The 19,408-nt window shown below is 36.9% G+C and overlaps 1 protein-coding gene across 1 annotated transcript in view; it reads left to right on the plus strand.

Annotated features, from left to right (window-relative positions):
* The window catches only part of FAM184B (family with sequence similarity 184 member B), a 33,103-nt gene that overhangs the window by 11,713 nt on the left and 1,982 nt on the right, over positions 1 to 19,408 (plus strand). Inside the window, exons 3-11 of the mRNA XM_071743877.1 lie at positions 6,209 to 6,319; positions 13,877 to 14,089; positions 15,164 to 15,317; positions 16,169 to 16,281; positions 16,689 to 16,864; positions 17,287 to 17,295; positions 17,975 to 18,092; positions 18,273 to 18,377; positions 19,063 to 19,268. Of these exons, the coding sequence (XP_071599978.1) occupies positions 6,209 to 6,319; positions 13,877 to 14,089; positions 15,164 to 15,317; positions 16,169 to 16,281; positions 16,689 to 16,864; positions 17,287 to 17,295; positions 17,975 to 18,092; positions 18,273 to 18,377; positions 19,063 to 19,268 (1,205 nt within the window). The remainder of the gene's footprint in view (positions 1 to 6,208; positions 6,320 to 13,876; positions 14,090 to 15,163; positions 15,318 to 16,168; positions 16,282 to 16,688; positions 16,865 to 17,286; positions 17,296 to 17,974; positions 18,093 to 18,272; positions 18,378 to 19,062; positions 19,269 to 19,408) is intronic.

A 19,408-nucleotide genomic window follows, 5' to 3' on the forward strand; every position in this document is an offset into this window, starting at 1 on the left:
CCATTCCTGCTTAATTACATCCTGTGTCAGATGCAGTTCCAGAGGCTGGCACATCATGAGCAACCTCCCAACCAGATGGATTTGGTGCATACATTCAGGATGGGGAGGAGATACTGATGAACTCTACTGGAGCCAAAGCACCCAGCTTTGCTCTGTGCTTAACAGTTCCACTTCTCTCTAATACTGTTGGTCTTTCCCATCACACAAACTCACCTACCAGACCTGTCCCCAGCCCTGTGTCAGCAATCTTGCATATCAGATAAGAAAACACCTAACCTTGTAGTGTTTCAGAATAACAGTAATAGTTTTCTGATGGCAAAGATTTATCTCCTTTAGAGCCAGGAAACCCCAGCATCCTGTAGACAGCAGAGGTTCACCCCAGTCAGCTGTGTTTCTCCTAGTCAGCTCTGACCCTTTCACCATCTGCCCTCACATCTTGCCTGTCAGTACAGTTTTGCTGATGGTGCAGAGCTGAGTCACTTCTTTGAAAATGTTCTTTGAGGGAGTTGAGCCTTCAAGGCAACCACTGCTTTCTTGTTCCACAAGATTAGAGTGTGAATTAAATAAATTTTTCCCAACATTATTCAGATTTCATTCTTTCAGTGTGTAGAGCTATAGCAGAACAACCTCTATCTTCTGCAGAAAAGATGGTATAATAAATGGCAGAGATGCAACTAAGCCATTTTTTAAAAACTAAATCAGGGAAATCTGTAATATCTCGATATGGAAAAGTATCCTGGCTCTGTAGAAGTTAAAAGCAATAGAGGAGAAGAGAGAAAATTAAAATCCTGATTTTTTGTGTGCATTTAAAGGAACTTTCAGGAGAAATGAAGAACACAGACATGAAAATTTATGCACATGCTTTACTGTTTTGGTTTATTGTCTAAGACATGCAGTATTTTAGGAATAAATAAAGTAAAACACAACAGGAACTGGAAATAAGAAGGTGGTGTCATTAGCAATTTCTAAATTCAATATCATCTGGATAAAAATGAAATACTTCCTATGGGACATGTGCTCAGCTTGTATGTTTCAGATCCTCTAAGTCTATGGAATGATGCTGATTTACACACTTCTGGTGCATATTGCCTTGAATCTTTAAGGAGATAATTTCACACTAGGATAAATCTGGGAGAAGGAAACCAGGCACAATGTTATTTTGTTTCTCTCCAGTTTAAATGACAATATATAAGTTTCTCCTTTCTAAAGTGCTATTTCTTATGCCACCATTAAAAACTGCATTTTTTTCAGAGTCCTGTGGACAACAGCAGACTGGGAAATACAAAACTTTTCTTTAATAGGTAATATTTCTGATCATTAGTGAATACTGGCAAAAAAAAAAGGTTTTAGAAGGCTTGAAAGATGAAAGGACTGATGTTTAAGCAAGATGAGCTTTGTTTTCTCCTTAGTGTATGCCAAGAGGTTTGAGATCTTCAGATAAGAGGCATCACGTTAGTGCAATTTTGTTATTACTGTGGAAGAGAGAGTATAAAGGGTGACAAGTGATTAAGTCTGATCTGCTCAGTCTAGTTCTGGAAGACTTTTGGCATATGCCAGAAGTAAAAGAAACAACCTTACCTTTAAGTTTTCAGTTACAGAGTGTTAAATACAAATTAGGTTTAATCCTTGAGGTTTAACTGAACATTCATATAGAACAAACACCAATATTGGCTGAGTAAATGTTAGACATCTAGAAACTGAGACCACGACCTCCAGAAATAAAACATTAAACATAGTTTAAATCTTGGCTTTCATTATGGACAGACAATTCCCTAGCAGAGCCTGTAGGAGATGATTTTTCTGGTTTTAGGCATCTGCATTATGGTTTCTGTTACAAATGATTGTACTTCAACAAATAGGAAAAATCCCAAACTTATATTCATTAGCTTTTAGCAAAGTTGTTGTGAAATTAATGGAAGTATATCCTGATACAGGTTTAGGATAATCTCAGACATCTTTTAGATAGCAACTCTTGATGAGTGTTCTCTTTACAGTGATGCCTACTACATCTTGAAGGAATGGCATTACATACATTCTAGCAGCAGAGACACTTTAAGGGTATGGAAGAGCAAAAAATGCATTTAAATCATCTCTGATTTAAATGTAGGGGAAAGATTTATGTGAGGGAACTGTGCCAAGAGACAAAATGACCATTTATTTCAGATGACAAAAAAAAGAATATATGTAATAAATGTAGAAGTAATACCATGCATATTTTAGGATTTGGAAGTATAGCTTAAGGGAACAAGAAATTCTGGGTTCAAAAGGTATTGCAAAAAAAGGAAAGGAAGATCTAAGTGTAGTCAAAGAGAGAAATACTCTTCAAGAGAAGGAAATCCCACAAAAAGCAGGTAAGATGCTCACTAATGTAATTCTGAAGTATTTCCCTTATTAGCAGTCACTCACTTTGTAAATTCCACAAGCTATTTATCCTATTTGAAATGCAAATTTTGATACCACAGCACATATGGAAACTATATTGAATTCCTAAAGCCAAGTTGTTAATAAAGGAGATGAACTGAAACATTAAATATCTCAGCTGCAGCAAATTACTTCTACCTAACAGAGCCAGAAAATGGCTCTGGAGAATTGCAAGAGCTTCAACAGGTGGTTTGCTTTCAAATATCAAAAGCATGGTGTGCCAAAAGTAATAAAATCAATGCCATTTCTCTTTTAAGATTAATGGCTTTGGGGTTGTTCTACAGCAGTCAGTTCTATAAGATTTCCAAATCTCTGACCTCATCCATTGGAACACTGGCTCATGTTGAAGTACAAGAGTTGCTGCAAAGAACAGGACAGCAAAGAAACTATTGATATCCTTGAGCTAGATCAGGGCAAGGTGTTCAACTTCTTTTGTAATCAAAACCTTAATGAGAACAAGGTTTAATGCAGACTTTCTCTATTGAGGTCATGTTGGAATAGTGATTTTTTTTAATCTAGGAGAAAATTAACAAAAAAAAAAAAAGCTATGCAGAAATACCAGCAATAAACTCAGTAGAGTGAGGAATGTATATGTATGTATGTATCCTGACAGTTCCTCTGTATAATCTCTCCTGCTAATCAATTGTCTAGCCCCAAATATTTTCTGTATTTTTTTAGTTCACCTAAGATATTGTTATGGTAACATTCTGGAAAATTAGACCTGGCATCAGAAACATAACAAAAAACAGGTGTCCTTTGTACTTTTTCACAGAACTGAGATTGTCTTTGAGAAAGCCTGAATAGTTGGGAGTCAGACACCAAAGCTCATACTAAAACAGAAAAAAATTCCCATCCCTAGACTGCAGAAGAGGCACCCAACCTCAAACTATGGTTCTACATTTTTAACTAAAATAAAGCCAGTGTTTTTCAAAGGAGGATATCCACCTCAATAGCATATTCACTATGAAATAGATTACTGTGACCCCAAAATTCTGGCCTGGTTTTGTCATATGATATAGCTAGTGTGTTTTATAGGCCATGGAAACTGGCTATTTAAAAAGAGACTAGGAATAAAAGAAGGAAACTTGCAAGCATCAGTCCCATAAGGAAAAGGCATCTTTTAAGGAATAGCTGTTAAAAAGGCTGGAAGATCTTGTAATGATGCATAGAAAAGAAATCAAGCCATTTTAAAATGATGTAGAATCTGAAAGAAAAAATACAGAAGGTAGAATGTTCTTCTATTTATAGATGCTCTAATTCATCTGTTGTTAATCTTATTGGTCACAGCGATGTCATTTGAATTATCCTCACTGGAGGCACTTTGAATTAACATAAAATGCAAGGATTTTCTCACTATGATCTTACTGGGGAAAAAAATGAAAAAAAAAAAAGTCAGACTGATGTATTTCTATGAAAAGCTCCATAGGCAGGGAAGTTAATTTATCCTTGATGTGATAAACTGCCTTCTTAGCTGCACTTATCCTTGTGTGCTTTGCACGTGACAGTTGGAGTAAGGAATATAAGGTCCTTCCTGAAGAAAAAGGTACTGCAGGTGTATTCCAGTGTATGACTTAAATTTCCATGGATTTCTGCTGTAAAATACTCAAATGCATTGATTGAATAGAAGTTTCACATTGTTCAGGCAGATGATCCAACTCTGCAAAGTGCTGGTGAAAGGATTCAGAGTGCAGGTGTTACCAATGAAGTGACAACACTTTGCAAACACGTGCACACATATGTGATATCTTTATTTATCTTTAGTCAGAAAGAATGCTTGTCTTCCTGAGGATCCAGACAGGTTGCCTGAGCAATACCCTCTCTCAAAGTGTTTTAAATGCCCGAGCTGTCATTTTTGTTCTCTCTGTGTTAGCAAGGACTGGCTTAAGAGATACTTCACAGATTTTCACTTTCCTGGGAGCTGTTGTCTGTACCCAAATCCTTTGGCTTCAGGAAATGTGTGATCTGTAATGTTTCTGTGCAGTAGGATCCTAAAGGTGAGCTGAAGTCTATTCAAATGCAGGAAAATCTTGAAACACATGATTAATTTTATGCACATGCTTTAATGCTTAGTGAAGCTTACAGCTCAGTGCATGCCCAAGTGGTTTGCTAAATGTGGGCATAAACTAAGGAGGAATTTATTTTCTGTCTCCTGATGTACTTTCTGTACATCTTCCAGACAAAAAAAAAAATAAAAAAAAAAAAATTGATTAGAGCAGGTTGTAGAACTGGTCAATCAGACTATTGGTTAAGTGTTCTTTACAACTTTCTTGGTGCTAAGAATATATTTCTACTTATTTTTCCAAGTTTTAAAGCTGATCTACATATCCAAGTTCAACATTTACTTGAGAATAATCAAATTTGTTACTGAGCAGTTGAGAAGTCATAAAAACAATGCAGCTTCTATCACTAAATGTTGAGCTTTCTAATACCTGATAGATTTTTCAGACTAGGAATATTGTTAAGGGAGAATCAGCAGCATTCATTTCTGCCTATGAAACTGCTGGAGTGTGTATTTAAGCAATTTCATTTCTCAAAAAGGAATGTGTGTGAGTAAATTATTTTATCTGCTTGTGAAGGTGATGACATTTGATCAGTATGTGAAGATGCAGTGCTATGTAGTAGTTATGCCAGCAAGTATAAACCTTTTCAAGAGGATTTTGCCTTTTATATATTGTATTCTTTTATATGCCTGTATGACATGGAGACTTAAAATGGTGCCAGGGCAAAGCTCTCCAAGTCAATCAGATCAAAAGTAAGTATTAAGCACTTTATACTTCAGGAAAAGGGCATAATGATAGACATTTATGCAATGACTAATGAAGTAGTAATTATAATCAATAAATGTTATTGCTTTTAACCATCTCTTCCTAGAGTTTCATATTAATTAAACCAGAAAAATCTGGAGTTAGTAAAACTTAAAATTAGAGTATTTTTTATTACTAGTGCTATTTATCTCCTCTGATGCAATTGAGGCCTATAACAGCTATTTGAGAATTATTATATCTCTTTTCCAGATAGAATTAAGATATAGAGAATGAAATCCATTGGTAGAGATGCAGTGAGAATGCTGCAAACACTGCATCTTCAGGTTTTAATTAGGAAGAACATTATAGCCTCTGCTTTCCTTACAGGCAAAACTGGAGCTAATTTCTCCCTTGCAATTTTCATGTCTGTGCTTCATTCTGTCCTTTAATTGCTACTTAACAGTTATTCTGTTTTTAAACTGCCAGTATATTCTCTTTCAGTTTATTATGAGTTGATAGCTTCAATTTTTTGTTTTATTTTATTTTTAGTTCTTCACTGGTATTTCCCTTATGGATGCTGTAAGATAGTGCATTCTTTGATTGGTCAATGTACATTTATGTTTTTTCCAGATCTTGAGAGTGACTCTTGCATATTTTTTAATACTTTAATTTTTTAATACTTTATACCACTCAATGCAAAACAGTCTGACTCTTCATGCAGTACAGTTTTCCACCTTAGAGAAGCTTTCAGGAGATTAGTATTGTGTGAGTTGTATTGTCTAACCTATTAGAAAGAAGCAAACCAAACTGTTAACACTTCTTTGAATAATGCATGAGGGACATTAAAAGACAGTAGCATCTATTATTTTGTAAACAGCAGAATGTCCTACTGTGTAAAATGCTTTATTGTCTATGTTAATGTAGAAGAAATGTTCTTTCTTGTGTTGCATGTTTTGTCCCAGCTATTGCATGCTCTTTTCCTTTCTTTTTTCTCTCTCTCTTTTTTTTTTTTCTTTTTTTTTCTTTTTTAAATTCTACTTTAGGAGCTCCAGACACAGCTAGAGGAATTTAAAAGAAAATCTGAGTGTGAACTAAGAGAACTAGAGAAAGAGAAGGAAATCCTAACTGGGAAACTTCAAAACTCTTCACTTGAGGTAAACTGGGCATAGACAGAACCCAGTAAAAAATGACTCTTGATTTTTCCAATCATCTGAGAGAATCTTAATTAGATTGTAATTGTATTTGCTGTGACTATCCTTCAAGAAAATATGCAAGGACTCTATCTAGAAATAACAGAAATTACTGCTCCTGAACATCAATGAAGATTTTAACAAGCCTATTTATTTTGGTAAATTTCCTGGAGATACACTTCATGCTTTTTAGTGAGGAGTTTGGCTATATCAGGGTTGAATGGTGACTCTGCTTGTCTGTATACCAGGTTAAATGAGATTAGAATCTTCTTTATAGCTCTTGTTGACCTTCTGATTAATACTGAGTGTCTGTGTGTCTGTGTGTAGAGATGTAGACAAAAGCCTTCTTGCTTGCTCCATTTGTTGTGTAAAGAGCCATTCACCCACCATGTTGAGATGCTTTAACATCCAGTCCTGCACAGAAAAGAGAGCAAGGTGGAATTCCACAAAGCAACCTCAGCTTCCTGAAATACAGGAGCTACTTTTATACACAGAATCATCAAAAATTCCTTTATCTCTAATTATATTCTATCACTCCTATGCATGATTGGCTAATTAGTTCTTTGCTTCCATTTAAAGTGACAGTGGTTAAAGATTTTATTATGCATGCTCAAAGAGCAGGAGACTTTTTGTTAGTATGCTAATAGTGCATTAATATGCTGATGGTATGTTAATAGAGTGAGTCCAGCTAGTCAGTGTTCTCTACCTAGTGCTCAAGATTATAACCAAGATACATTCTGGGGAGTACAACTTTCCATCCCTTTCATCTGGTTTGCAGGCTTATGTCTCAAGAATGGGTTGTTGCCTAGGGATGTAATTTTCTTTAATTCGTTCTCTTGCAGTGTTGTGCAAGCTCTTTTCCTCTTCTTCCTGTCTCTTTGTTCTCTTTTATGTGATTTTTTTCCCCCCATAACTTTACTTATTTCAATTAATAACTGACATCAAATAGATCACTGCTTCTATTCTGCCTGCTTAATGGTATGAGTGGTAACTGAAGCAGATTGTAATGTGCAATAATTTAGTATATATTAGTTGTTAGGTCTGCCTCCTTCTGTGTCATCAAGATCAAGACTGAAACAGAGAAAGCATTGAGAACCCAAAGCTGCTTGGAGAATGTCACAGGTTATGTGCTGTTCCCCACTGTGGTTACACCTAAATCATAAAGCAAATCTCCAGACATGGATTATCCTGGAAATAAATGCCTGAGATGTGATATTTTTAGATTATCCACCCATAACATCTATTATGTATAGTCAATTGCAGGTCAAGTTTTATAAATTTTCCAGTGTGGTACATCTTCTAAAATATTTATGCAGGAATGTGTTATTATTTGAAAAGTCATATCATGTTGGATAAGTGATTTTCTGCTAAAACAAAACCAGAATGACTACATGGCAATTCTTTACCCAGGTAAAGAGTTCACCTTTAAAATTTTTGAAAACTATGCAAAACATGGATTCTCAGAAATCAGTCATCTTTATCCTTTTCAGAATCCCCCTAAATGTACATATTTTTACAAACATATCATAGTCCATTCAAAATAAAAAATGATGTTCTGGCATCATGGGTAAATGCCTGGAAGCTATAGTGGTAGGAATTGTGAGGGGGAGAGATGAAAAGGGGGATTAATGGCACAGTCTGATCTCACAGTGTTGTGTTCATGCCTGCAGGTGATATATTCCACTGAAAGGTCTCAAAGAAATGAAAAGGCTTGTGACATGAAGTGATTATTGTTCAGGTTTTGCAGATGGAAAAAGTAAGACAATGAGTCATCAAATTACTATTCCTGAAGTCACTCATTCAGGACAGAAAAAAAGGAAAGAAAGCTGTGCTTCTAACTGCTAGTCCTCTCATATCATATGATCATGGTAAATATAAGGTAAATTCTTTGCACTAGAAACATGAATAAATAATATAAAATAATATTTATCATGCCATCTGTTGGTTCACAACACCACAGTAAGGATGAACAGCTACACTAAGAAAAGTTCTTGGACTCTAAAGTCCGCAAAAGGGAGGAAATGCTCCTTTTAAAGAGAAAAATTGCATTTTTCTTGGTACTCCATAAGTTACTCAGTCTGAACCAATTATTTGGCAGTATTGCCAGGGAAGCGAAGACATTTTAACTTATAATATTTTCCTTTTATAAATATGTGAATATTCACAGCCAAGAAACCACCATTTACTAAACATTTGGTTCACTGAGGGCATGATTCCCAGCTGGGAACTTTTGCAATGGCTCAGCCCTGAGCTTCTGCCTCAGAGGTTGGGCAATGTGCTGTTACTAATCCAATTCTAACCTGGATACAATTTCAGATCTAAAAATAGCTTCTTTGACTGCATAAGGCACATTTTTTGGTTGGGCTGACATAGCTGGAGTAATATGCAGAGTAGACAGAATCATAATTTCACCTCCCTGGGGATGCACTTCAAAGTGGTGGTATTTCTGTATTACTGAGATTTTTCTGGATATAAAATGAGATTCACTCAGCTTTGGTCCCTTGGCAGGAATCCTGCCTGGGCCAAATGCTAATTCACTGGAGTCCTCCACCTCTTTGCTTTTGCACTACAGGATTCTATGATTCTATGATCTCTTCAATGTGTGTTCAAGGAGCTATTCTGGATATAGAAGGTAAATAAAATGGAAACACAGGCATCACCTTGTTGTGCTGCATCTCTGAACAATGCTAGCACAGCAATGCCCAGAGCCTCGAGGGAAATCTTTTTGGTACCTCCAAATAGCAGCAGTAGAGGTTGGGCAGTGTGTGTGTGTCCCTCTGGTCAGGAATTGCTTAGGAAGGCAGTTAACTGTGAACTTAACTGAAAGAGCTGTGAAATAAGCCTGAAGACAACAGTAAAATCTAATTCCATTATTTTGTTTTTACTTTTCATGTCATGTTACTGTTGTGATGTAATAGAATCTACTAAAGCCCTGTAGCATTTTTGACTCTGAACTAATTCTCACTTGTGGTGACTCTTCTATAATAAATCAAAAGGCAGTTTTAAGTCTTCTGTATAAATTCATCCCCTAGCAATGCATTGAGAAACTCAAATCTATCTACTTAAAAGATTCAGGAAGTAAAAATATTCTCTCTGATTCCAACTTTAGATCCTCCTTTTGAGATTTCACACTTCTTACAATAAATAAAAGAAGTGGAGAGCAGACATAATGTAGACTTCAAGTATTCATAGTGCCTGGAAGCACACTGAACTAAAATACTCAAAGCAGAAGTCAAAGAGGGGAGCCAACTGTGATGGCAGGCACAGCCTTCCACTTGCCCAGTATTTTTGCCTATGGGCTATCAAAGTCTGAGAGGTACTTCTTCAAAAGAATCAAGCCATCCTTCCCAAGAGAAGGACAGTAATTATGGTTACAAAAGAAAGAAACTTGAAAGGCTTTTGAAATATTTTGAAACTTATCTGTCCTCTTTTAGTAATAGTAGTTCATTTTTTTCTTTACTTGGAAGACAGTGGGAGGCAAAATCATCTGTCATAAGAAAGGGCAAGTGCAAACATCACCCTGAAGTTTTAAAAGGACTCTGTAGAGCCTATGAAAATACTGTTTCCTAAAGTTTATACTGTGGGTAGTTATTAGTTGCATCTTTTAGACCACTTTCATAGAATCACAGAATCATTTGGCTGGAAGGGACCTCTCAAGGTCACCCAGTCCAACCCCTGCAGTATCAGGGCCACCCTCACCCAGATCAGGTTGCTCAGAGCCTCCTCAAGCCTCACCTTGAACATCTCCAGGGATGAGGCCTCAACCACCTCCCTGGGCAACCATTTTTCCACTGCCCTCATGGTGGAACTTTTTCCTAGCATCCAATCAAATCTACACTTCTCTAATTTAAACCACTCCCCCTCATCCTGTCACTCCAGGCCCTTGCACACAGTCCCTCTCCAGCTTTCCCACAGCCTCTTCAGATACTGGAAGGTCACCATGAGGTCTCCCCAGAACCTTCTCTTCTCCAGGCTGAACAACCCCAGCTCCCTCAGGCTGTCTTCATAGCAGAGGGGTTCCAGCCCCCTGATTATTTTTGTAGCCCTTTTCTGGACCTGCTCCATCAGGTCCCTCTCCTTCCATGTCCAGAGCTGGATGGAAACTCCAGGTGTGAGATCTCACCAGAGCCAAGTGACAGAATCACCTCTCTTCATCTGCTGGCCACAATTGATTTTGATGCAGCCCAGGATCTGCTTGGCCTTCTGGGCTGCAAGTCAGCACTGTTGGCTCATGTCCAGCTTTTTGTCCACCAGCACCCCCAAGTCCTTTTCTGCTTTCTTATGCACTTCTATTGGATAAAAATGAATGAATATTTGTATTAGGGGCACAGGTTTTTTTCAAGAGATTTTTAGGTTTTCTTTTTCGTTTTTTTTTTCAGCAGGAAGATGTTATAAAGCACACAATCACACAGTGTTACTGGTTTATAAAAGGAGCCAAATAGATTCTGGATTGATATGAGCTGGCATAGTTTCATTGGCTTAAATGCTGCTTTACCAATTAACCAAATTGAGGGCCTGGCTATCTGTTTTGAAGTGATGAAACACTTTACAATGCCTGGGTACTGCAGAATGTTCCAGAGAAGGTTTTTCAGTGGTGGATTAGAAAGCCCTTTTAATTGAAAGACAGGAGGAGGAAACCTGGTGGGATGGAAATGTTTCTCAACTTCTAATATGTTAGAAGTATTTGGATTCATAACAAAGAGTGTGTTTGTATGCCTGATGTATTTGTGTAGATCTTTTATTGTAAGTCACTGAAAAATAATGTTCATAGAAATACTCTTCCATATGATTTATTACTACACTATGTTCTTTGTTGCTACCAATTTACTGCTTAACCTACTTCTAGTTAGGGTGATTTTATGTTTCATATTAGTAGTGCTTGGAACCAACAATTGTGAAGACAACCTGGAAGGTAAACAATGTTGTGACCACAGCTGAAGTTCATAAACACCTCTTTTCATCATCCCTGCCTTTACAAAAGAAATATTCCAAGCCATATTTTTCCTGTTTCCAATTTTTCTATTAGAAAATAAGCACACATCCTTCTTACTGGCTTACTTCCAGGAGGCCCAGGAAAAAAAAAATGCATGCTGGAGTATAGTAATGCTGGTGCATGTTACGTGAGCTGATACAGGGGACTGTACAGCATTAAGTGTTTCACATCAAAGGTTAGTTTCATAAGGAGTTGCATTTCTTAAAAACTTGAGTGTTTCCTTTCTTTATATTGGAAAACATTGGCTTGAGTTCAATAGATATTAGGACAAAGTAAATATTTTACCTGTTACCAGAAGCCAAAGTGTCCTTTTGCTTAAATCTTATGATACACCACGTATGAAAAAAAAAAAAAAAAAAAAAAAAAAAAAAGCAAAAATTGCAGCTCTGGAAAGAGAGGTATGGTTGGCAAGTGTCTCTGGCATCTGCCTGTTCCTGGAGTGTATCCAGGCCACAGATTAATGTGTCTGTATGACAGGAATTAAGACAATGTTTTTTCATCAAGATATATATTTAGCAATTATTCTTCACTAGTATGTTCAGACAGGTAGTTTTATTGGTGATTAATTGGATGACACAAAGGAAAAAGCAAAGAAAATACTGGATGATTAGTTAACCTAACTCACAGTTTGGGGCAGCTGAAGCCAGCTATTCTTTCAAATTTGCTAACTCTGATCAATTTCATTGTATAGCTTCAGTGAAATTCAGATGTACAATGTTGGTTTGAGATTATTTAATAAATGATAAAACCAGTCTTTCTTTTCCTGGCATTTGAAAGAGAATAAGATAGAAAATTCAGTTCACAAAACACTGGGTGAAGGAATGTTTACTTTCTTCTTATCAACCAGCACAGCATTCCTATGACCTGGGCTTGGGTTTTGTGTTTTTTTTTTTGCTTTTGTCAGCTTTCTTACCATTTAAAGAGTTCCCTTGTCACTAGGTTATGGGATAAATCAGAGTGAGCTACAGTGTTGTCACCTGTTGCCACTTCTTCACTTGTATATTAAGTTGTCACTGGACAACCTAGGCCTTCAGCACTTGTGTAAGTGTCCCAGCTACCTTCATAGGCACACACACACACACAAACACACACACACACACACACACCCCTCTTGCTCTCTTGCTTTTTCTGTGCCTCCATGCTTCCTTTCTCCCTCTCAAACACAAAGCAGTACCACCACTCCCATCTCTTCCTCCACTGTGTTCTGTGAATAAAGCCAAATAGCAAATTAATTAAATTTTAAAAACACGGAGTTCAGTCTGGAGGAAATACTTTAGCTTTTAATTTTGATGTGTACATTCAAAAAAGTTTCTTTTGGATGGATTTGACTAGAAATTTTACTGATTGCTTGTTTGGCCATCAGTTAGGAAGAAGTCAACTGACTGAGCTGGTAGCTTTGCTGAAGAGTTTTTTAACAATATTCACCTCTGGTTGCAGCTGCTCTTGTAGGTCTCGGAACATATGGGACATCAGTAATAAAGCTGAGGAACCTGTAATTTCAAACATAAGACACTACCCCATCTGCTGAGGGAAGTCATGTTAATTACAGTAGCAATATGGCCCTTTGTGAGCAAGCCTTTGGAAGAGGTTCAGAGGGAAACTGGAGTACAAGATCAGTGATGAGCAGTATTGGCCACCACCAATTAACTGGAGAAAAAGAAGCTGATTTGTTTATTTCAAGTGAAGGACAAACTGTTTAAATGGAAGAAAGACAGTATACTGAGTTGTGTATAGGAACAGTAGTTCTGCAGCCATAAATGTACTTTAAAAAGGAACAGTAATTCTATCTTGTAGCTGCTTACAAAGGCTGCAAGTGTGCAGTTGAAATTACAGTCTGTCTACAGTATGCATGGAAAAATAAATGAAGGCAACATTGAAGAGAAGCAGGACGTGTAGTAATGTGGAACTAAGAATAGGATGGAGTCACAGGTTATAATATGTGTCATATCCAATTTGCCCTTGTGTTAACACCATTTGAATCATTAAAAGTCACATGAAATCATAAGGAAGCAAACTTCTTCCTTTCCTAAATTATTCCTATAAACAGGAATTTTTTTGTTAGTTTTGTGTTAACCACTGCAAACAAGTCTACTGTGTACTAAAACCAGTAGACATGTAGCATGATGGACAAAATTCTTATTTCCATTGGTTTTTATCTACTTGCTTATAAATGGAGCAGCATAAATAGAGTCTGCAGTGTTACATTTCCAGGAGAACAATAAGCACAACCTTAGGCCTGCCTCCTGGTGTGTGCCATAACTACTGTGCAAGTAGAGCTATGGATTGTATATATGAGATGAAGACAATTTATAAGATAGAATTTAAGGAAAGTGATCAATGGGCAAAAGATGGTATATGCAAAATGGATGTCTTTCCTCACTGAAAAAAAGGGCTCCTTGCACAAAACAAGCATCCTGATTTTTTTCATAGAGCAATACAAGTTCCTAAAGTGTACACAAATTTACATAATTCCTCTCTGTTGTGAATGCAGCCATTAATCCTGTCCTACTGACTTGCTTTTCTGGAAGGTGGCTCAGCTGAAGCAAATATTAGACCAGCAAGCAAATAATTTCAAGGAGACACTGAAGAGACATAACCTACAGTCCCACAAAGAAAAAGAGAAGCTTTTGCAGGATCTTCAAAACACCATTAAAGAAAACCAGAATGTTAAACTGCAGCTGGAGGCATCACATCTAAAAGTCTTAAAAATGTTGGAGAAAAGCAAAAATCAGGAACTCAAGGTCAGTCATTTTGAGCCCCCAACATTCTTGGGTAGGTTTTTTGGGTTTGCTTTTTTGTTTTGTTTTTTAATTTTAACTTTTGGATTTAGACCACAGTGTAAAAGAAGGATTTTCATAAAATAATATAGTTACACTCCACAGTTAGGCTGCAATGAATACAAACTCCTCTAGCTGTGCCCTTCCTTCAGAAGCACACAGGAATTCCTAAGGATAGGCCTCAGTTTTGTTCTTTTTCATCCCTTATTCATTTATACATAACTAGTTTTAAATAAATATAATAGACCTGTATAATGATGTGTATTGCCTTGCATACCTTCAAGAGATCAATTCCTTAAGTGCATACCCAAAGCTTTTAAAGGTTGAAGTGGATTTATTTCAGTGAAAAAATGTTAATGCAGTATATTGAGGTTCTAAAGAATGTTGCTGTTTGAAGAAAAAAATCACCTGAAAAAAACCTACCTGTGATTGTGACATTGAATTAGGTGTTCCTGTTGATGTTGCACACCTTAGGGAAAACCTCTGTCTTAAACATATGTAGTAAAATCATCCTAAGAAGAATTTAATACTTTTATAAATTCAGAATAAGATCTCAGCTTTAACAAAACCAAGATGAAGGCAGTAAGCTGGTTAAAATTAAACTGAGGATATGAGTTTGCTTTCAGAGCCACTACAGAGCAATAGTTTATCAGCTTTATTTAACCACAGTGGAAGTTTTAGCCAAGAACTATGCAAGGGAAGATGGAAGCCTCACATACTCTGTGATAAGTAATGACATAGGTCAAATCTGGGGGGATTTGCATGTTGAATAATGAAACATCTTTCTAATGCCAAAAAGATGCCAGTGCTATTCCTTCATGATGTATAACAAATCTAATAGCTGATATCTTGATAACTTCTCATATCCTTATTTTTATTTAACATATGCCCATTTTTATTCTTGTCTTGAAGTGTCATGTAAAGTGTGATGAAGATAAAAGTTCTATGATGAAAGACTTTCTGGCATTATAAGTAAAATAATAAATTGATAAATAGGCTCCAACTACCTTGTTTTTTGGGTGGGGCTTTTGTTTACAGGAGGCAGAAGAACGTTTGAAAAAAGAATTTAATGAGACTCTCAAGATCCAACATCAGTCTCATAAGCTGGAAATGCAAACCTTGGAAGAGAAAGCAAAGAAAGAATTACATGATGAACTTGAACAGATACAGAAGCAGCAAACCCTGTTGCTAGGTATGTCTCATATCATGCACAGCTTCTGATTCTTGACTATCTGCTGAAAAGCACAACTTCCCTCCCATTAAATTTCCAGTCTTGTGGGAAATCAGGTCTTTGTGAATATCCTTTTCCATACCCTGCAACTGCAGCCATACAGACTTAATATTCTGTGTTACCCAAGCTCTGTCAGCAGCAGAACATTGCTGGGAGAGCAGTCTGGTGTACAACATTTAGGTATGCATTATCAGGTATATTAAAATGGAATATTGTAGTTAATGTATAAACTTTCCTCTTTTTTTTCTGTGGTTCAAATGGTTCATGTGGTTCAAATTTGTTCTATTGAGTTCAGCAGTGGAGATCAGTACATATTGTTTAGAAAGTTCCTTAAACTGCTCAGAACTAAACAGAACACTGCATCAGGGACCTGTAATATCTCCAGGTTTGAACCCAGGTTATTAAAGCTGAACCCAGGTTATTAAAGCTCATATATAAAAGGGTTTTGATTAAAGAAAAACCAATGTGAAAGTACTTTAATTACAAACTTGGATTATATTCTTTGGGATATTCTCAGTAATTAAAATTTGCTGGAACAATTTGTTGCTCTCCAAAGTTTGTATGTTCAATAGATAAATGGTATTCTTCTTCAAGAAAAGTTGTAGGTAGACAATAGAGAGAAAAAATTCTTTGTCCTCGTACTTGATCCACCCCAAAAGTTGTACCCAACATACACAAAAGTTGCAGTATTTAACAGATCTGCTTATGTAAATGTTGTGCCTCTCCAACACAACTGAAGTTCTCTTTTATCTCCCTTCCCCACCCAGCTGGCCTCTTACTTCCTTGATGATTGTCTGTCTGATTGTTCCTAGGATCTCTGAGGATGGAACTCTCTGAGCAACAGACTTCATGCACTGATCTCAAGAAACAAATAGAAGACCTACAGACAGAACTCAAGAGTGTGAGGACACTGAAGAAGAAGCAGGCAAGCATCCAGTTCTTACTTCACTGCCATGGTGTGTTTTCCAAAAGCCATAAAATCACATTTCTCTGTGCAGAGATAATAGAAGCATAGAGAATCTCTTACTGAAATGGAATGGGTTTCCTTCTCTTATGTCACACTTTAAAATGTTATCATTGTTTATCATCTTTTTTTTGCATGTGAAGAATAGATTCTGCAACTCAAGTAAAAGATTGAATGTTACAAGAAAATAAATTTTATGAGGACTATAATATATGTTCAGGAATTTGATCATAGATTTTGTGCTGTGCATAGAATTGCACCTATAATTGAAAAATCAATTCACAAAAATTCAATGCACACAATTCCAGTGAGCTCTTTGCATTAAATAATTAGAGGCTGTGAATTACTAAATTTGGTCTTTTTCTTAGGAAGGGAGTAGCCAGAGGCAGATCAGATCTCTTCATGATGAAGTGGAAAAATGTCAGACTGAAATTTCTGAACTCAAGAAAGAGAATTTACTTTTGAAGGACACAATGGAGCTACTGAGTGCTGAGCTGGAGTCACAGAAGCAAGAAACTGTGCAGCTTCAGGACAGGGAGAAACAGTACAGGTTTGGCTTAAATTTACACTTCACAGTGCTATCTAGAGAGCCAATGCCAGCATCAGAGGTTTCCTAAATGTCATGAGTGTCAGGACATCTCCTTTCTAAAATACTAATTTTAGAGGTCAGGAATTTCACAAAAGCAGTAGTTTATCTCACATTTCTCCCAGCTGTAATAAAAACCTGTGGACTATCTGTTCATTATATGTCACAGAGAAATAATGTCAGATTTTTGAAAGGCACCGAAAGACATAAACAAACCCCAAACTCACCCAAGAGAGCTATAAAAAAGAAAAAAAAAGAAAAAAAGAGGTTTCTGAGAGTAAATATCAAGCTTTTTTCTATGTGCACTCTGTAACCAATGCCATGTAGTCTGAGATTTACTTTGTCTGTACAAGCTGGGAGACCAAGGGCAGTGACAGCAGACACCGACAGTGCCACTGGGCTGGTGGAAGCCTAGAGCTGTACTATGCTGTCAGCCCACAGGAAGGAGAAGCTGACTTGTAGTCTTGGCTGTCTTTGCAGAAGGTAGAGAGCATCCTCTCAGTGTAGCCATAGCCTTGGAGCACTTGTTGTGTTGCAGTAACAGCAGTCATTCCATCAGCACACAAAGTGCAGGGCTTACCTTTCACAGGGGGAATAAGGCTGAGGTTTGTCCAGTGCATTTATATGGCTGTTGAATCCTTTGATGTTTCTAGATGATCATATTTAACAAATTCTCTTTGCAGAGAGATTGAGGGATCCAGTGCACGGGTACCTTTCAATATACAGATATGCACAGCTATTGTGACACGTTTTTTTCTTTAGGAAACTAGGCTAGCAACTTTATGTTCAAGCTTGTTAGTATTTTACACTAGGGACTGGATTTTAAATGAAACAGCCCTTGTGGGTTAACAAAAGTGGCAATTTATTTTGGAACTCCACAACATTCTTTGCTTATATGTAATCCATGTACAGATGCCATGTACATTTTAAAAAAATGCTGCTTTATCATAAAGGCCTGACTACACCCCTCTATTTTAGACTTGGAATTTAGGGCAGTGTACATCCCAGCTATCTCTTGAAGCTGGTTTGAGGAAGTTTTTTCTCTGGTCCACATTTTCTTTGGTACAGACTTAAAGAATTAGAAGAAAAGGCAAGAAAGTGGGAGTCCAGATCAGAAGATACACACCTTGTAAGTTGTCTGCAAGACAAATTAAATGAGAGAGAAGAGATCATCAAGCAGCTGGTGGTAAGATTTCCTTTTATATGTACCCAAGTCTTTTGTCATCTGTTGGAAGGGTCTGTTCAGTGTTTCATGCATCATTTCAGACTGATACTTTCTTTTCTGGAATACTTTGGAAAATACATGTTTCCACACCAACTTCCAACAAACAGAAGTTCCCATACATGTAACTTTCTTTCCCCTCAGGAAGGAAGAAAATTTCAGCACTCACTTTTAGCCAACACTGAATCTTACAGGAATCGATCATTTTCTTTCAACCCTAACACAGGATGCTTGACTTCTTCCATGAAGGTAAGATGAACATTGCAATTAAAATCACAGGTCAGACATTTTATTGCTATTCAAATCATATAGATATTCAAGACAATAAAGGTCCTATTAATTTTTAGGTTATGTTATTCAGTAGAATTCTTCCCAGTAAACCAACCTACAGTGAGGTGGCAAATATAGCAAATTCAGAAGTATATATGTATGCAGATAGAGGTGTTTAAGGAAAATATAAAATACTATCACTCCACATACATCAGTCTTCCACTGGGATAAGAACAGCTGTTGCTTGTAGATTTGGGACTTGCTATATGGCATATTGCATTCATAAAATAATGAATTTGTGTTTGGGCTGTTCAGGATTTGTCCTTTGTCATTCCAGCCCCTCAGAATGTCTATAGCCATAGAATGAAGGGAGGCCAACTGGTGTAAATCACCTGCAAAGCTATCAGCTTTGATGTATCTAAAACCTCAAAGTCAAATACCCAAGTTGGTTTAATTGCTTTCCCTAATCCATGGATCTTCACAGCATGCTCTGGGTATTTATTTTAAATGCCTATAGCAAAATATGTCAGTCTTAATTTTTGGGTGCTCCTCACATGATATCTCGGTATGAGCTAGTATTGAGGTTTTATAGTGTATATCATATATAGTTGATAAAGTGTAAAAACTATAAATGTGTAATGAAGTTTTCTGTTACAATAAAAAGCAGCAGAAGAAAACAGCTGAGGTGTGCAGTCGTGTTGTCAGTGTTCCGAATTTAGCTTCCTACGCAAAGAGCTTTTTGAGCTGTGACTTGAGATCAAAAAGAAGTGCTCCTCAAATAAAAAAATCTACAAGCTTAGACCAGAGTCCTGGCTGCCTCAGGGCTGGCTCTCCATCAGCACAGTCCTCAGACAACATTGCTGCCTCAAGGTATTTTTTCCATTTTGATGATAAATGAATTTGTATTCAGAATCTGGTAGAAATTCAAAAACATTAGACATTTGGAAGTAAACAGTGACATAAGGTTCTTGCTGGGCAGTGAACTGCATGTGTTAAACTCTCTGCAGAAA

This window comes from Heliangelus exortis, chromosome 4, assembly GCF_036169615.1.
Source record: "Heliangelus exortis chromosome 4, bHelExo1.hap1, whole genome shotgun sequence".
NCBI classification, from domain to species: Eukaryota; Metazoa; Chordata; class Aves; order Apodiformes; family Trochilidae; genus Heliangelus; species Heliangelus exortis.